Source organism: Barbus barbus (genome assembly GCF_936440315.1).
Source record: "Barbus barbus genome assembly, chromosome: 6".
NCBI classification, from domain to species: Eukaryota; Metazoa; Chordata; class Actinopteri; order Cypriniformes; family Cyprinidae; genus Barbus; species Barbus barbus.
Window position 1 is genome coordinate 21102985 of NC_136734.1, and position 19291 is coordinate 21122275.

Consider the following 19291-nt stretch of genomic DNA (forward strand, 5'->3'; position numbering starts at 1 on the left):
ATGTAGCACAAACATACATATCAATCCTTTAAAGGCTGAACAAGTCATTCTCAAATTGAGCTTCTAAATTAATACCTAGAAAGCAATACAATGCATTTTCACATGGGCACGAGTGACTAGACGTGCCAGCTCTCACCCTCGTTCTTGCCAAAGTAAAAACAAACAAACAAACAAAAAAGGCAGCTCATCAGGCGAAGCATTGCCTTGTCTCACCCTCCAAAGTTCAGGCCAAATTAACTATGTGCTTCCCAGGTATCTAAAAATAGAGCAAGCAGGCTTCCCGAGTCCAGAGGTTATCCAGAAACCGTGCTGACAGACCTGCACTGATAGGACTGTCCTGGTTGGCCGCAAAATCTGAACTGCATTAAGTCCTACTCTGATGGGACTTGAACACTAATGAAGAATTGGAGCCTATGGACAATAAATAAAGCTGGTAGGAGAGAAACTGCAAATAAGCCACAGTAAGTACAAAACTGAAGGTTTTTGCACAGCTACTATACAATTTCAGTTAGTCTTTCCAAAATGTCAAGCATCACCTCTGTCTTTCAGAGCAAACGCACAACACTAGGGTCAAGTGTAGTTCAATGTAAACATGGACAAAGCTGAGCTACAGTTGCATTAAGGTTTGTTAGTCCGATTTTGACTGGTACAATTCCAGACAGACGAAAGCATTCACATTTTTAAAAGACAAATTATGGCTTTTGTCTTTTAAAAAATTGTAATCAAACTTTTAAAGTGTATTTAAACAAATATAAAGTTATTTGCAAAATGCAGCCACAATGATAATAAACAGTAATAATTGATTGTGCTCACCTATGAACGTGACACTTTTAAGGTCCTGCAATAATGCTGATTTATGTAAGAGTTTAAAAACAAAAAAGTAAAATGGGAGTACCACAGTGCATTAATAGTATCATAACATGCAATAACAAGGCTCTTCAATATAACATGGAAATGAATGTATTTTATATAAAACATAATTTCTTCTATAAGGGCCGAAAAAAGGCTACATTAGTGTGCTGTCTATATGAATGCTGTTGAGAACTGTGCTAAAGGTCAGGTCAACTCTCTGCCTCGGTTTACAGTGCTTTTTTTGGTAGGAAGTAAGTGTTCAAGGCCTGCTGTGGGTCATTTGGGGTCATCACTGGGTAGCTAAACCCAGTGCTAGGAAAAAGAAAAGAGCCATTGGCCGAAGTTTCCAGAAGAACATAGTCTAAGCACACACACTAATCAAACTACACACCAGATGATGATGACATCTCAAAACAAGCAGTATTTGCTCTCAAACAAATGCTCTCAAGAAAAACAATATAGAAAGCAGACACAAGAGCATGCAATATAAGAGCAGAACTGTGTTCGTGTTAAGATCACCATTACAGCTCACATAGGCACAATCAATAGTCGGAAATAACTAGGTTTGCAGGTCCTGAAGGAAACAGCAGTTCTGCCAAGGCAGCAAAATAATGGTGTTAAGTTTTTAGGCTTTGGTTCTGCATAAATACAATACCAGTGAAATTAAAATAAATTATTAACAGAGTCTACAGAGCAGTGGTTTGCACTGAATTAACTGTAGAGGTCTGTGGAGAAGAAGGTAATACGGCTATTTAATTGTGTTTTGTTTTTTTTAATCCAAAGTGCCATATAGTACACTCTTTAAAGGAAGTTTCAGTGTAGAAACATGTAGTTAAATGTGTATTTCAAAGAGACATTATAACAGTTAATAGGTCATGCTGTGACCTTTTATGTACCAGCCCCTTTTATGCACTCTACCGTTCATATGTTTGGGATTGGTAATGTGTGTGTGTGTGTGTGTGTGTGTGCAGGTTTATGAGGACACAAATTTGTATAATGACATGGGTATGACAGAGGTATTACAATATGAAGGTGGTTTATGAGGACACTGCCTATGTCCCCGTAATTCAAAAGGCTTAAAAACATACTAAATGGTGTTTTTTTGAAAATCTAAAAATGCACAAAGTCTCCTGTGAGGGCTAAGTTTAGGTGTAGGGTTGATGTAGGGCAATAGCACACACAGTTTGTTCAGTATAAAAACCATTACACCTATGGAGAGTCCCCATAAACCACAAGAAAACCAACATGTGTGTGTGTGTGTGTGTGTGTTTTGGATAAATTAATTTGTTTAATCAAAAACAGTAAAAACAGTAACACAGTAAAATCTTGCTACAATTTAAAAATAAAATTTTCTATTTTAATATAATTTAAATGTCATTTATTCTTGTAATGGTGAAGCTGAATTTACTGCTGAAGTTTCAGCAGCCATTACACCAGTTTTAAGTGTCACACGATCCTTCAGAAATCATTCAAATACGTTGATCTGGTGCTCAAGAAACTTGATATCAGCTTTGAAAACTATTTTGCTGCTTAATATTTTAATGGAAACCATGATATATTTTTTTCCCCAAATTATTTTATGCATAGAAATTTTAAAAGAACAGCATTCAATTGAAATCTTCTGTAACATTTTAAATGTGACCCCAAACTTTTGAACAACAGAGTATCTTATTTTTTACTATGTCTAGATAAATCTAGATCCGTACGATTACAAATGTGATAATGATTTTATAAAACAGTCCAATAAACAAGAAGTTCATATTAATTGACTTAATTGATTAAATGATTTTAGCCACAAGTTGCTGTTTTTGCTGTATTTCATCGACAAAAATAGTACAGCTGCCCCCTAATAGCCGACTAACCGTTAGCTGACAAGAAGAGGCTTGATCAATCATAATTTTATGAGTAATTTTACGGACAGATTATTAACAGCTGGCATGTGTGATAATTATGGTACTACAGGACACGCAAACATTTGTTTCATTCATTGACCTCAAATGTGGCTTATCATCTGAAACATGTAAGCATTCGCATCATTACATGCTTTTGTAAAATAATGAAAGCAAACAGGATGTTCTTTCTGCTGTCTAGGTGTAGGTGTAAAAAAAAAAAAACAACTCAGTGTATACCTCAAAACATGAAAAATACATTTTTAGAAATTGAAATGTCTACTTTTAAATGAACCAATTCAAATGGAAAACAAATATTTTCAGCTTATGTAATCCATATGAAACGTGCATGTCCACTGTGGTCAAAGTCAGTGTCATAGACTTCACTGCAGCCAGAAATACAGAACACACTAGTTTATCAATGAAGTATTATAATGTTAAGCCAGTCTTCTTGCTGTTCTTTTCCTAGAAGTATTCATAACCATTACTTCTGCGCTGTGGAAGCTTTGTGTGTGCGCTTGAGCGATGATAGGCTATAGGCAATTAAATGCTCATTATTATTAATTATACGGTTTAGTAATATAAACATGCATATATATATATATATATATATAGTATAAATTAGTCGACTAATCGCTTAGAATGAAGGACTATTAGTCGATCAGAAACAAATATTTAGTTGAGGACAGCTATAGAAAATACTTTTAAACAAAGCCTGTTTTGCGTTTCTGAGCAACATGATTGTGTTTATTTACTGAGTCAATCAGCCGCATGAACGAATCAGTGATGCAATGACTCATTCATGCAGTGATTTGCTACCAACTACTGGCAATTTTAGGTTTTTATATATTATTTTGGACGGTGGTCCAAAACCTGCCAAAATACCAACACAATAATATGCTCAGAAAAATATTGTCTAATTACAGTTATTAAAAATGAATTTTTTTGTCATTATCACACACCCCTACTTTTCCGAGTGGTTAAGAAACACTCCACTTTTTTTGAAAATTGGCTCATTTTACAACTCCCCTAGAGTTAAACAGTTGAGTTTTACAATTTTTGAATCCATTCAGCCGATCTCCGGGTCTGGCGGTAGCACTTTTAGCTTAGCTTAGCATAGATCATTAAATCGGATTAGACGGTTAGCATCTCGCTCAAAAACGACCAAAGAGGTTCGATATTTTTCCTATTTAAAACTTTACTCTTCTGTAGTTACATCGTGTAATAAGACCGACGGAAAATGAAAAGTTGCGATTTTCTAGGTCGATATTACGCAGCACCTGAAAAGTAATCCCCAGCTATATCATAACTAGTTACCTATCTGGTGACTACTTTCAGGCGCTGCGTAATATCATTTGTACCCATGGTACGGCAGCAAATTTTCTTGATTATTACGCCGGAATGAGAGTATAGTTCCTAGAAATATCGCTGCACTGCATGCTGCTCGCATCCAATTTGCCATGTTCTCCTTGAGTCAGCGTATAGACCTCAATCCAGTTTGAGGCAGACTTTGTGAAAGGATCGCTGTTGGTCTGAATAAGCATGTCCTTCCTTGTCATTCGAATAAACAGACATGGGCACGATTTAATTAGAGGGGGAGAACTCTAGCCTCTTGAACACCTCCTTTTGCCTTCTTTTGTAATCTGTTCGCACTATGGGAGCATCAAACTGTTTAGATTCACTAAGCAGAGCAAGTATGTATGTTTTTATTTATAATTCTGTGTGTATTTCAGTGTTTGTAATAAGTAGCAAACACACACACCTAAAACACTACAGGAAGAAGGCAGAGGGGAGTTTTGAGAGGTCCAGAACTTTGCTTCCTTTAGCTCGACTTTCTCACAGGCATTGTTGTGCTCTCCCAGACTTTTTGACGTCAGACCATGATACCACTTTCCCGCTTATTGACTTATGCTGAATGGACATTCCCTGTCTCAAATGCTGCTCCCACGACCAGCTGAAAGGAAACTCTTGAAGACTTAAAACATTACCAAAACTCGCTATATTCATTAAGGGGTTTATTATTATTCACATCCAGTCTCCATTTCCAGCCCCATAATGATTATAAAAGATACTGTCTAACACAGATGGAATTGACAATCAAAGCTTTCAGCTCATACAGTACTGTTCAAAAGTTTGGGGTCAATAAGATTTTTATTTTGTCAAAAGAAAAAGACACAAACTGATTTTTTTTAAAAAGACAGTAAAGATATTTCTAAAGTTACAAAAGATGTCTGTTTCAAATAAATATTCATCGAATAATCTGAAATAAATTATCATTTTCTACAAAATTAAGTAGCAAAACTGTTTTCAATTGCTGAATTCTTGAGAATCAGATCAGCATATCTGATTCTGAATGATTTCTGAAGGATCGTGTAATACTGAAATAATGGCTGCTCATTTTTTTTCCCCCAAATAAATGCAGCCTTTGTGAGACACTTTGTACCATCCCCAAACTTTTGAATGTTAGTGTATATAATAAGCATTTGAACATTTCCTAAAGTCCCGTGTTTTAAACCTAATCTTAAAATAAATCTTTCAAAAATACAGCAAACAGAACATGTCGAAGCACTTATAACCAGGGGTGCACATAATGTTTTCAGCCTGGTTCTCATATGAGAACCTGGAGATTTGGTTTGGTCCTCACACGGGCCATGGTATGTAGTGTGACCCGTAAAATATAACTATAAAAAAAATGTATTAATAATAGTGATACTTTATTTGAGCACTTTATTTATTTCTTTTTTTAATAAAATAATAAACTAAATAATCAAGTGTGATAATACTATTTTATTTTAAAATAAAAAGGGAGTATTACATACAAATATAATTATTTTATAGTAAACCAATAAAATACTAATATTTTTATTATGAGTCATGAGTCATGAGCATGATTCTACGTTGCCTTTGTGTGACAGTACTTCCACTGCATGGGTGGCCATGTGTGTTAGCGTCTCCATATGTGTTTGTGCACATCTCACACATGAGCTGCATGCATATGAATCTAAAGGCCACCTTCCTGAAAAGCCTTTTATTGCTGCGGCTCGCTATCTGATTACCCTCGCTAAATGTGTGTTACTGCTGCTCATAAGAACAGACCTATCTGCACTTACATTTTGGGCCAGGTGAGCTGGTCTGGGTAAATTTCCACTAACTACAGTCTTGAGTTGTCGACCTGTCTCACCTACATGCAGTCACGAAGGTAGTCAAAAAGAGAGAGGCTACTGAAGAGAAAAACTATATGCCTGAATGTATTAAATGCTTTAAGAGGGGATAACAATACATTTTCTTATTCTGTATTTTTTGCACCGTAGATCAAAACTTTTAAAGGTGAATTCTGAAGTCAAATGTCAATCAGTGATTATAAAAATTATAGAAAGAAAGTAGACGAAATGTCTAAGAAATGCAGCAAAAAATAATGCAGTACCTTTGGTACAATAATTTCACATTTCATAAAATAAGTAATTATTATTTTACTCATATTGTTATGGTGACAATATAATTTGCAATGAATCTAAAAATTATATTAAATTTGAAACATGCAAAACAGAAGCATTTTACTAGTGCATTCAGACTTTTGTTCCAAAACTGTATTTAACTTAACTTGAAGAACAATGGCAAGTGGGAACCAAGCAACATTGGAGCCACAGACTTCCAGTATATGGAGAATAGAATAGAATAGAAATATTCTTCTATGTTCAACAGAAGATGGAAAGTCATAAAGTTATGAAAAGAGGGTGAGTGACACTTTTAATTTTTGTGAGGCACTTCAGTTTTCATCTGTAAGACATATTTTTTTAAAGTGTTTGTTTCAAGTATTTCCAAAATGCTGCAAAAACCTATCATATTGAAGATGTTTTTGTTGCATTTCTAAAAACTCTTTTAAAGATCTTTATCAGATGTTCGTATATAAATGATGCTTTAAATAGCACACATTGTCCAAATGATGCACTCTTTCACAGACATCTTAGTGTTGCTCATGTGCTTACTGGAAAGTCTGGAATTAAAATCCTTTTCCAAGTCTAGAGGATATTTATCTTATGACCGTTCATCGTCCTCTGACAAAACATGAGCCCAGCTGTTGACGTACCGAACCTGTATGACGCATAACTTCTTGGGATGGCCAGATTGGAATTTTCCATTCAACACCATCGAGGTAAAGAAAAGCCAAACAATTAACAGATGACAGAATGCGACCGGGTTTTTCTGAGCCCTGTTTAATAGAGCCATGTTTGTTTTCTTCTTTTTCTATAAGTGAGCAGGACCAGTGGAAAATTCCCACTCCGGTCCACAGGTATCAGACCACTGACTAAATGACCCCCCTCTTCTTTGTGCACAGGGATAGTTCGGTTGTCAGGGTTTAACACACTAGTCCATTTGGATGTGTTCGCCCAAGCTGCAATGACACATTTCTTAGAAAATGTTATCTGCCCCCCACCACCGAATCTGAACGGGTACAACCGTGTGCATTAGAATCTAAAGGCTTACTGAAGTTCTTGGGTTTCCCGATATGCTTGGTCTGAAAGGGATACGTGCAAAAAGACACCTTCGACACCTGTCCATTCACGCAAAACTAACCTGAACCTTAGTTATCTACTTTAAATCACTGTTTTTAACAGATGCGACTCTTGCAGTAGTTTCTGATACTGTCTTTGTGTATTCAGGTTACAGTACAATGTCACTGACGCATAGGCAGAAGAAAGCACTGTAATGCGTCATACATTTCACGACCGTCTCGACAGGTCATTCAAAGTATGCACATAACATCTACTTTCAGCTTTTACTAAATTTAACTCCTGGGACTCAGCAACATCACACTTTACCTTTACTTTGCTCTCTGGCAAGCCAAACATCCGGTAAACTAGGCCACATTACGCAGCAAAAGGCGTCATGTTGACGTCACAGCTGTATCACGTTTCTATGGAGCAGCGTCCTAGATCCTGATACTGATTCCCAAGCACAAATGTATAAGTGGATTTGAACCTCACCGTCACATTATTAGTTACTGTACGATACTGACGTAACGCACACTGGACAACTTTATTTATACATTACAGAAACAATGGGAGTTACGGTGAAAAATTAGATCATCTTAAACCAGCATGAATTAGTGCTGGTGTAGCTGATTAATTAGAATAGGCAGGCTGTTTGCCTTTGAAATTTAACTGGCTGACCACATTACTGGTTAAGTTAGGTCTTACCTGAGTCCCTAAGCAGGCCACCATCATGTGTGTGTGGAGTTTGGCAGCGAACATTAGGAATCTAGAGCACAGCACATGAGACACAATGGCCAAGGCAAACCCTGCGGGTGAAAGACAGATATAAACTGTATGTAATTCTAATGACACAAGCAATGCATGATTTCTTGGATGATATTTGTACCCTCACAATCATGCAAGCTGTAATGAGTTACCTGAGATACAAATGAAGCCAGCAGCATAGAAGGCCTCATTGAATGAAGCCAAACTTGTTGTCTCTGCATATGCTGTGTAGATGGACAGATGCGTACAGGCACACTCCACAAAATTCTGACTGTCATCCACCACACGACAGAACTGACCATCAGATAGCCAGCTGGACAGGAGAAATCATTTCAAAATGATCATGACAAGCCACATATAGTGTCAAAAAAAAAAAAAAGTGAGCCTGGACCACAAATAAAAACAGTCATTTGTCGCACAGGTATATTTGTAGCAACAGCCAACAATCAATTTTTTTTTATTCCAAAAATCATTAGGATATTAAGCAAAGATCATGTTCCGTTAAGATATTGTAACGTGTTGATTTCTGTTTAGTTCCTTTTTGCCCTTATTTGGTATTTCCTGTCCTAGTTTAGTTAATCTTCATTCATTTAGATCACCTGTCTTATAGTAATCATTTTGTTTGCTCCTTTGTTCCATTTCCTTTATAAGTCCTCAGTTCTGCTTTTGTCTGAGTTTGATGTTAATAAATGGATTTACGTGAGTTGATGCTACTTCGTTCTCCTGATCGTTTGTTCTTTTGTTTACAACCACAATCTGTAACAGATATCTTGCAAAAACACTGACCACTACGACCCTTACCAAACTAAACTAAACAAAAAAAGAGCACAAAAGTCAGTCAAACTAAAACAAAACAAAATGTCTCTTTTTGATGCAAAGTTAATGTAATTTCATACTATTTGTCCAAATAAATTTGAAATAAAACAAATTATGCCGTTATGTGCTGTTATTGGACAGATCTATTGTGCATCTATAATTCATAATTATTCCTAGTACTTAGGGAAATGTTACTGAATATGAAAGTTCAGTGTGCTATTGGTTCAGGTTGTGACAAGAGAATTTGGTTTGTGGAGGACATTTTAAGATTAAGTTCAGTGCAACAAATTTCACCCAATGGAGAAACACAGAAAGCTGTTAAATTGGACTTGACAGTCTGTTCATCTAAATTAAACTTATGCAACACACCAATTTATCATTCCAAATGATCTCTCATTACTCTGAATTCCAGCTATTAAGCTGCCACTGAGATTAGTATGCTGGAGAAATCATTTTGTCGCTCTAGGGTCTCATTTAAATTACAATAAATCACAATTGCATAACAAATGGTTATGATTTTGAGAAAAAAGGTCTCAAAGTTAAAATATATATATATATTTTTTTTTTTAATATCTGTCTTCTAAAGCATAATTCTGAGAGGGATCTGTTTCACATCAACCCAAACCTGGAGAGAATTCAGGGACAAACTGTATGGCTAATATTCTAGGCTAAAAGTTGTGAAAAGTCCTCTAGAATGGCGTCCAGGTCAAGAACACACCCTGTAGAACGTACTGAACTTTCTTGGTCAAATACACACACACATACACATACACATGTCCTAAACAATGTGTGAGACAGGCCTTAAAAGACTTCGTCATGGCAGATCACAAGCCCTGACCCTTAAACTCCACTGTACACACTGTCTCACCAATGAGTGTGAAATACATGGACAAGGACAAGCTTTACCACCAGATGGTCTGTCAAGTTCATTTGGATGAGTCATTTTTTTTAGTAAACAGGCAAGTAACCACAAATGTGTTTTCAAGTATGAATGAAGAGTAGTAGAATGTAATGTGTGTAGTATGTTTGTAAATACTAAAGAAGCTCCTAACATCTACGATTTTGCCATGCAACCCTTCTTAATAAGTATCTGCATGTGTGTGTGCCTTGTAATTACCTCTCAGCAGCCTGATTCCACAGTAGGCACAGAGATTGGAGCGGTTTTCCACGTCGGTCAGGAGTGTGTATGCGGTAAACAACCTCTTGACTGTCAGCGAGAGGCTTAGAGCCTCTGCCATGAAGACTGACTGAGAAAACCTGCACAAACACACACAGATTATTCAGAATGGATTCAACTATAAAAAACACAGAGTTGTAGTCAGTTTCCCAATTCCAAGTACAAATAAAAGTTATTATAATCACTATAAATGTCCTATTCAGAGAAAGCTGCATCCATGATTTGTGAAGCCACTACATAACATGTAGAAGTCACAATTACACATGGAGAAAGAAAAGGAGACAACTTCAAATTTCCAACTCAACAGTGTCATCTGCTGGACACATGCATGACAAAAGCTACATTCACATCAGTGAAATGGTCAAACAAACACACCAATACAGTGTTGAGCACTGATGTATTGAGGGATACAGAGAAACACTCTTTCACCTTGTCATTTAATGCACTTTCTTTTGTGTTGGTGAGGAACCAATGCTCAGTACTGTACTCGGTGAAGTGCACTTTACGGCAAGCAGACGGGGCCATGCTGCCTGCAGGAAGGGCTGGTACCTCCAGCAGGGTCTCGGGCAGGGTAAATGTGTCTGAGTTTTTGCCTGTAAATGTGTGGCCGTTGATCTGAGTGGGGTACCAGTGGTGAGCAGCTATGGTGAAATACGGGCAGGTATCCAGTATGGTTGTGCCTCTGGAGTATAAACAAAATCAATGCATATAAGAATGAGCTCAGGTAAAAACAAAACAGAAAAACAACATGAAGTAATGATCTCACCTCTTTCCTTCTGCACCGCACTCGATGTCTGTGAGCAGACTGAAGGCAAAACGTTCTGCCACCACAGCCAGCTGGCTCAGGCCTTGAGTGTCCACTCTGCTGGGGTTCGCCATAGCGCACAAGAGGTCATAGGTCAGACCACGGCTGCTGTCTTTTAGTGGAGTCTGCTCAGCGTCTTTCAGAATCTGTGAAGTGAGGGTCATTTTAAAAATTCTGAAAACTCCATAACAACTACATTACTACTACATACATTTTAGAATCACATTTAGAAAATGAGTGTGGTGCTGCCTTAATACAAAAATTGCACGTATTAGCAGCAATAGTAGTCATGTTGGCCTTAACAAGAACCACGACTAAGCAGCTCGGTGACATTTTACTTTCAGTTATTTAACGTGAAAAGGGAACTTAAAGAGAACCCATGGTTTAATTTCAGAAACCCTGATTTGCTTATAATAGTGTGAAGCAGTCTGGGTGTTACTCTGCTTCCAGCAAAAGAACGGTACAGATTAACTGAAAAGACAAAGCTTTGTTGCCAAGACTAGAGTTTTTTTAACCCAGTGGAGACTTGTGGCTGAACATACAAGCTTTGTATTCCCAAGATAAAAGATTTCTATCAACTTACGGAACAAAAAAGCATTGTAAGGAAAGCTGTGTTAATTGATCTCTGGGGGCCAATATGTGGCCCCTCTTTGTTTTTTAAACAGAACGTAGACCAGCTGGATTTCCTGAATCACTGTACTCAAAAAATGCTCAAGATCCGGCTAACTTATCAGATAAACATGTTTACCATTCACTGAATAAACATACACTATTGTTCAAAACTTTGGGATCTATTTTTATTTATTTTTTTGAGAGAGAGAGAATTATCTTAAGCTCAACAAGCATTTATTTGATAAAAAATCCAGTAAAATCTAAAATGTGTTTTATTTTAATATGTTTTCAAATATCATTTATTGCTGTGATTGCAAAGCTGTATTTTCTCCACTCTTGCTTTAGCCTTTGTCTTACTCCTCAACATTACTCCAGTCTTCATTGTCCCATAATCCTTCAGAAATCATTCTAATATGCTGACTTGCACCTTGAGAAACATTTCACACTATTAGCAATGCTGAAAACTGCTACATTTTTTCAGTATTCTTTGAGGAATGGAAAGTTTAAAAGAACAGCTTTTTTTTTTTAAACCGAAAACATTATAAATGTTTTTTACTGTCACTTCAGTCAACTTAATGTACCCTAGTGTAATAAATGCATTAATTTATAAAACAAAAAATAATAATAAAATCTTACTTAAGAAATCTTACTGACCCCAAACCTTTGGACTCTAGTCTACAAATCAAAGTTTGGAGCTAATGGAATGTTCGTGGAATAAAAAGTAATTTTATACCTCTTTGGCCTATACCTTCAACATGTTTACCTTGCTATCTAAACAGGGATTTCTTATAATTTTTTATTTAATGGCTTTAATGATTTTTATTAGCTCAAAGTACTTAATCCTAAAATGGAATGAAGGCATTATTTAGTGAACTCTCATTCTGAGCTCATTTGACACTTAAGGTTTATGTCAAACACACACACACACACACACACGAACGCACACACACTTTCCTCGTTTGCTTACCTTGCTTAGTGCATCTAACACTGCAGTTAGCTGCTCTGGAGTGATGTCCTTACTAACTTTATTGATAAGCCCTTGAAGGACCCGATTGATGATGGTCTCATCCAGAGGCTGATGTAACTGGTCCAGCAGGGCCCATACTGCCTGAGCCTCCGAGTCCGAAACCAGGGTGATGTTAGCCAGCCCGAATTCTGGGTGAACCCGTGCACCACCGGTGGCATCAGAGAGAGCCACGCGGAAACGTTTGGGTGTTGGGTTGGAAGAACCAATGTTTGGCGTGAGGGCCACGTCCAACCCAGCACTTCTCTGTCCTATATCAAAAGTCAGGGTGCCCTCTGCCAGGACAAAGTCCTGCCCTGCAACGGCAGGCCAGATCAGAGTGGGTCCAATAGACTCTGCTTTCTGAAGCTCCTGTGAGAGCAGATGACACAAAACACAATTAATAGTCTGATATTTACACCGAAAATCAAACTTTTACAGTAACTGAACACATAGCCAAAGGTTGATGGAGGTGGACAGTTAAAACTTTCAAATTCAGATATTTTAAAAAACTTACTTATTACTTGTTTAAAATACATGCTTTTTCCTTTGAAGTACGTAACATACAAGAAATGAAAAGCATTTCCTTACGCCTAAAAGTAAAACAGTAGGCAAGGAAAACTGAAAAATTAAGGAAAAGAAAGGGTGTGCCAGAGGGACAAAAAAAAAAAAAAAACAAGCATGAGAAAACATTCCCACAGACTGATGTATTTTGGGCGTTAAATCACATTCGACATGTCAAATCCTACTTTTCTAGTTCCACTGTGCAAACATATATATTGCCTTTGAAGTATCTGCTGGGAACTTGGCCTAATTGTTCATAGCTCTTATCTTCTCTACATTCATCATCTTAGTTCATGAACTTGACATCATCTCAGTCCTCTAATCACTAATGAGGTCACATTATGTAATGGGGTCAGAGAGGGGTATAGTCTGGGTACTGGTAGATGGACATGAAGCTGCTCTTTGATTACAGCCAATGAGTAATGAACTAAGCAATAAAGCATATGTTCTTTGTGAGTTTGCTGAGTTTGTACTGTATATGTATTCCTTATGCCTCCTTGATTCTAAATCCAGTGTATTATTGTGCTTATTGAATATCTCTTGTTATCTTGGGAGATGCTTCCTTTTCCAAATGGATCTCACCTGCATGCGGTACTTCACAGAGATAGTTGATGCTGTACTGGCATCCCTGTAGACCTGAAGACTGATGCTTGTGGCTTTGAGGGTGACCACAGGTAGTCTGGAACCCTGGGCGAAATACACTAGCCCCCGTGGGTCATCACTCTCCAGCATGGTAACATTGGCAAAACGGGCAGTCTGGTTTATGGTGGCACCCTCGCCCACTTCATAGACCTCCACCAGGAACCACACCTCATACTCTGGATCCTGCAGTACACATACCAAAATACAATGAGTAAGATGATCAGAGAAGCTGTAAAAGTGGATTCCTCTTAAGCACTACATAAAAACAAGCATGATCAAAACCGACAGAAAGAACTGAATGAGACTGATAAGAAACAAAAATGATAATGAGAAGAAAGAAAAACAAAAAAAAGAGCACAAAACAAAAACAACAACCGAAAGCACAGACAGAAAGGAGCAAAAAAAGAAACAAAAAACTAAATAAATCAATCAAAACCACTAAACAAAGCAAAGAAATGCAAAACTTTCTGGAAAAAGAGACACTTCTAAAATATGTTTTAAAAAGTAAATATGATTTAAATACACCTTGTCTGGCCGGACCTCCAATCTGAGGGCACAGAGCACTTCTCCTTTCCTGCAGATAGATGTGCCTGAGGTCTGCTGCAGCTCTCTGGTCAGATTCACCCCATGACTGACCACTGAGTGAACTATAGTGCTAAACGTGACCCGCCAAAACACCAGCACATCTTCAAATGCTCTGGAAACGTGGAAAAACTGTTTTTTTAGCATGCATATACAAAACTGAGTACTAATTTGCAGTAGTGAAAGCGCAACATCATCTTACGCATGTACTGTACTATACCTGTTTTCCTGTCTTTCCAGAAAGAGCATCGCTGTCCTGTTCTCTGAGTCCTCATCCAGGATCTGACCAGACTGAGAGCTCAAACTGAAGCCAACTATACCATTCTGAAGATCACTCCCTGTCACAGAGAAAAATTAGTAGCTGAGCAAAATATACTCTGTCAGTTATAAGTTTGGAGTCAATAAGTTTCTTTTCCTTTTAGAAATTAATACATTTTTCAGCAAGGATGTAGTGGTCGTGATATGACTAAAATCTTATACCACGTCATTTTATTTCACAGTAACGATATATATCACAATATAGATATTTTTGCTTTATATAAGGTCCTTATGATTTTTTATCTTTATGAATTTTTGATACCATAGAAATTTAATAATTCTTGTCACCAGTGTCAATATCACAAAAAAAACAACTAATACTAGCCTAAATTAAAAAACAAAACTTCAAGCTCACTGAAGACAAACAGTCAGTGATTAAATAAGAATAAGAAACAAATCACAAGCAATAGGACAACTATTATAGGACAAAAAAATACAGTATAAAACAAATAAATAAGAAATGCTACATACATTACATAAAATAATCAAATGTACAAAAACAATGCATATGTGTAAATTAAATATATATTTCTTATTATTAAAGTTACAAAAGTGATTTAGCTGTCACTGAGATCTGTACTGTTACACGTGTTTTCTTTCTCAGCTGTTTGCTTTCACTTAAAGGCCTAAATTACTGTGTTCATGAAGATACTTCCAAAGACGGGTTTTTTGACATACAAGTTTGTGTATTTAACCGTCTTCACATGTGTGCGTCTCTCTGACAGCAGTGAAATGAGTTCTCTTTCGCTGCTGACTGCATTTCAATGGCTTAAACCAGAATACTTAAAACCATGTGCAAACAATAAGTTTTCGTGACCACGTAGCACAGCAACGTCACATGAGCATTGACCACGATAGAGACGAAATCTCTACTGGCTGACAAATTTCTACCAGTTAGTCATGTCTACTATATCGCTCACCCCTACAAGGATGCATAAAATGGATCAAAAGATACAATCAAGACATTTACAATGTAACAAAAGATTTGTTTAAAAAAAAATTGTTCTTTTGATCATTCTATTCATCAAAAAATAAATGCATCACAATTCCCACAAAAATGTTAGGCAGCACAATTGTTTTCAACTTTTAGAAAACATGATTAAAATTTAATCTATTTATAGATTTTTTTTTAGAAAATAATCAATTTAATTTAATTTGAATGGATATATATTTACAGACAGACAGACAGACGGATAGATAGATGGATAGATGGAGAGATAGATCCTGAATTTGATCCTTATTGTTGAGCACTCAGACAGACAGACAGACAGACAGACAGACAGACAGACAGACAGACAGACAGACAGACAGACAGACAGACAGACAGACAGACAGACAGATAGATAGATAGATAGATAGATAGATAGATAGATAGATAGATAGATAGATAGATAGATAGATAGATAGATAGATAGATCCTGAATTTGATCCTTATTGTTGAGCACTGTAAAATTCTCACCCAGAATAATGATTTTGGCAAATGAAGTGAACCCCAGTTCATCTGGCACGCTGACAATCTGTGCTCCACCTTCTGCTTCGCTGAGGTAGATAAAGAACGCTTCCTGTCCCTCCGGCTCCTGATCATTCAGTATGAGGACACTGACCTCCACCTCATTCTGTCCCTCCAACAACGTGACAGTTTGGGTCTCCAAGGCAAAGTCTTTTCCTTCCAGGGCCCATGTGCCATTATGCTCCCGATGAAACTGGGCTGCATCCACCTCTGGGGTTTTGAGTCCTGCATAGGCTCTGATTTTGGCACTCACCACTCCTGTGAGCCCTGCTGACCTGCGTATTCTTAAGGCAAGCTTATGTTGGGGCGCACCCTCCTGACTGTCTTCAGAAATCTGTATTATTGCTGGCCCTATACTTAAAAATCCACTAACCACATCGTTAGCACGGATGGTAATTGTAGCGACGCTATTTTGAGACACAATGCGAGGCTGAGCTTCGATTGAAGGCAAACTGGTACTGAGAACACGCACGCTGGTTAAGTTCACATAAAAATCCTCTTCTGGTTCAGTAAGGGAATCGTCAAGAATAGACAGGCGAATGGCAGCAGATGTTTGGCGGGAATCAAACAGAAGCTGCCCGTCTGCTACCGATGCAAAGTCCTTGTCAGGTTGGGCAGTGCCAGGCCATGTCTTATAGGAGATGCTGGAACGGTTGCTGCGAAAGCCATAGAGGCGCTGGACGTAGAGGGTGATGGTCTGCACGTCCTCCTCGATGACCAGCTGCCGAGAATCAGGACGAAACTGATATAATCCTAATGGCTCCACCTCAGCTACTGTGTAACCAGTCCTGCACATAAAACACATACATCAAACCATATAGATATGTTAATGAGAAAGGGGATTTCGTTTTTTGAAGGACAGCGTTACCTGAGACGGGCTCCACCAGGTGACTCTGACTCTACAGAGGTCAGGTAAACAGCATGTGCTGTGACAACTGACATGTTATTAACAGCACTGAGAGAGATCACCTCACTCCTCTGACCGTGGGCAAGTATTATCGTACCTTTAGATCAAGAGAAAAAGAAAAATCTGACTAATATTGAGTCAGTTTATCATTTCTGGATTGTTCTCATACATACTGAGTCCTTTCTCTCTAACCTGATCTTGGCGAGATGTCTCCTGGTTGGTAGCCTGGTGGAGTTTGGCCAGGAGGTAACCCAGAGCTCCATCGGACAGTTACGTTTCCATATAGGCCTGTCCGTGTCACTAGCGCCTCACACTGGCCACTCTCTATATCTGAGACACGCAGGGCCAAAGAGGCAAATCCAACCTATAGTACCATGAGAAATAATTTATAAGAACCTATGTACGTTTCTTTTGTATGTTGAACACAAAAGAAGAATTTTGAGTAGTATTTTGAAAATACCAAACAGTTGATGGTCCCCAATGACTTCCATAGTAGGGAAAGAAATATTATGGAAGTCAATGGGGACCCTCAACTGTTTGATTACCAGCATTCTTCAAAATATCATAAGATCATCAAGAACATCTTTTATGTTCAACATAAGAGAGAAACTCATACAGGTTTTATATTGTCTTTTGATTTTTGGAGTGCAAAGTAACCATATTTTGTGAGATTCCATAATAGCCATTCGACACTTTAGCCAATAAAATGTATAAATAAATGAATAAATACTAACTATAAGACTGTTACATAAGCATAACATAAGTTTTATTTTGTGATTATGCAGTGAAATGGCATCCTGGGATTTTTTTTCTTGAGATTGCTTAATACTCATAACTCAATACTCATAACACTTCAAGCATTTTTTAAATAAAATGTAAAAATAAATATATATTAAAATAAATACAGTAACTTTACAATAAGGTGTCATTTGTTAATATTAGTTAATGTATTAATTAACATGAACAAACACTGAAGAATACATTACACTATTTATTAATCTTTGTTAATGTTAGTTAATAAAAATACAGTTGTTCATTGTTTATTCATGTTAGTTCACACTACATTAACTAATGTTAACAAACACAACTTGTGATTTTAATAATGCATTAGTAAATGCTGAAATTAACATTAAAATTAATAAATGCTGTCGAGGCATTGTTCATTCTTAGTTCATGTTTACTAATGTTGTTAACTAATGAACCTTATTGTAAAGTGTTACCTTAAATACTGATGCAACTACAACTTTTGTAATATTTTCGGACAAGACTACATTGGCGTAACCAGTACTAATCTATTAATTGTGTGCTATATGGTGATGATATGGTGTTTAATGCAATATCACCTCAGCATTAGCTGCCACTTCAGGAACAGAAACGATGGCCAGCTTTGCTTCCAGCTGAATTCTGGGAGGGGAACTAAGCAGGGGTCCAATCAGAGTCACATCTGTCAACTCAACACTGAAGTTAAAGCCCGTTGCAAAGAACACCTGTAGTGGACACATGCAAAATATCAATACGGGCCTTAATAAGGTTAACTAGCTTCTTACAGTCTCAAATTTAATTCAAAACATGATAAATCACACACCTGGCTACTAAATGGCACTCTAACGCTGGCCTCACGTTCTCCATCCTTCACCAGTATGTTCCCAGTGATCGTGTCCTCTGTAAAACTCTGCCCAGGGGTGGTAAAGCTGATTCTGTATCCCACATTGGCATTGCCAAACGCCCCTGCCAGCCTGTTCACACTGATAATGAGGTGTCTACTTCGGTCCGCCACGTTAACAACCACTGACTGGTTTTGAGAATAAAGGACAAACACCCCGTGGGGTTCGTCATTGGCCCGGACCTTCAAACGGGTACTGCTGCGGTTTGTATCCAGCTCTGCGCCGCCCTCCACAGAGATTAGACGGAGGATATATGTCTCCTCCAACTCAGGCACAGAGTCAGGGAACAGGGTGAGGACTATCTCTGCCACACGCTGTCCTGCCAGGATGGTGACAGAACCCTGCAAGGCAGCGAAGTCTCCTGACGTATCTGCATCACTGATGATTTCCCAGAAAACCTGGGGGACAAAAACAATTACTGGGCTTGAAATCAATTTCGAAAGAACATTGCATAAAATTTTACTACACAAAAAACACAATATATATTCATACTACAAGTACAAAGTTAGAGGTTTGTAAGATTTTCTTTTTTTTTTTTAGATGAAATTCTTTCATTCTCACCAAAGCTGCATTTATTTGCTCAAAAATACATTAAAACAGTAATACTGTGAAATATTATTTAAAATAACTATTTAAAATTTTATTTAAAAAAATCTTATAGCCTAACTGACCCCAAACTTTTGAACATAATA

At 37.4% G+C, this 19291-nt stretch overlaps 1 protein-coding gene across 1 annotated transcript in view; it reads right to left on the reverse strand.

Annotated features, from left to right (window-relative positions):
- The window catches only part of LOC306871065 (adhesion G-protein coupled receptor V1), a gene marked incomplete at its 5' end in the record, with an annotated part of 106684 nt that overhangs the window by 37800 nt on the left and 49593 nt on the right, over window positions 1-19291 (reverse strand). Inside the window, 14 exons of the mRNA XM_079418751.1 lie at window positions 7940-8040; window positions 8152-8312; window positions 9933-10072; window positions 10422-10674; window positions 10759-10943; window positions 12377-12784; window positions 13559-13801; window positions 14144-14315; window positions 14421-14538; window positions 15978-16816; window positions 16897-17032; window positions 17128-17299; window positions 18279-18422; window positions 18521-18997. Coding sequence (XP_079274877.1) covers window positions 7940-8040; window positions 8152-8312; window positions 9933-10072; window positions 10422-10674; window positions 10759-10943; window positions 12377-12784; window positions 13559-13801; window positions 14144-14315; window positions 14421-14538; window positions 15978-16816; window positions 16897-17032; window positions 17128-17299; window positions 18279-18422; window positions 18521-18997 — 3549 coding nt within the window. The remainder of the gene's footprint in view (window positions 1-7939; window positions 8041-8151; window positions 8313-9932; window positions 10073-10421; window positions 10675-10758; window positions 10944-12376; window positions 12785-13558; window positions 13802-14143; window positions 14316-14420; window positions 14539-15977; window positions 16817-16896; window positions 17033-17127; window positions 17300-18278; window positions 18423-18520; window positions 18998-19291) is intronic.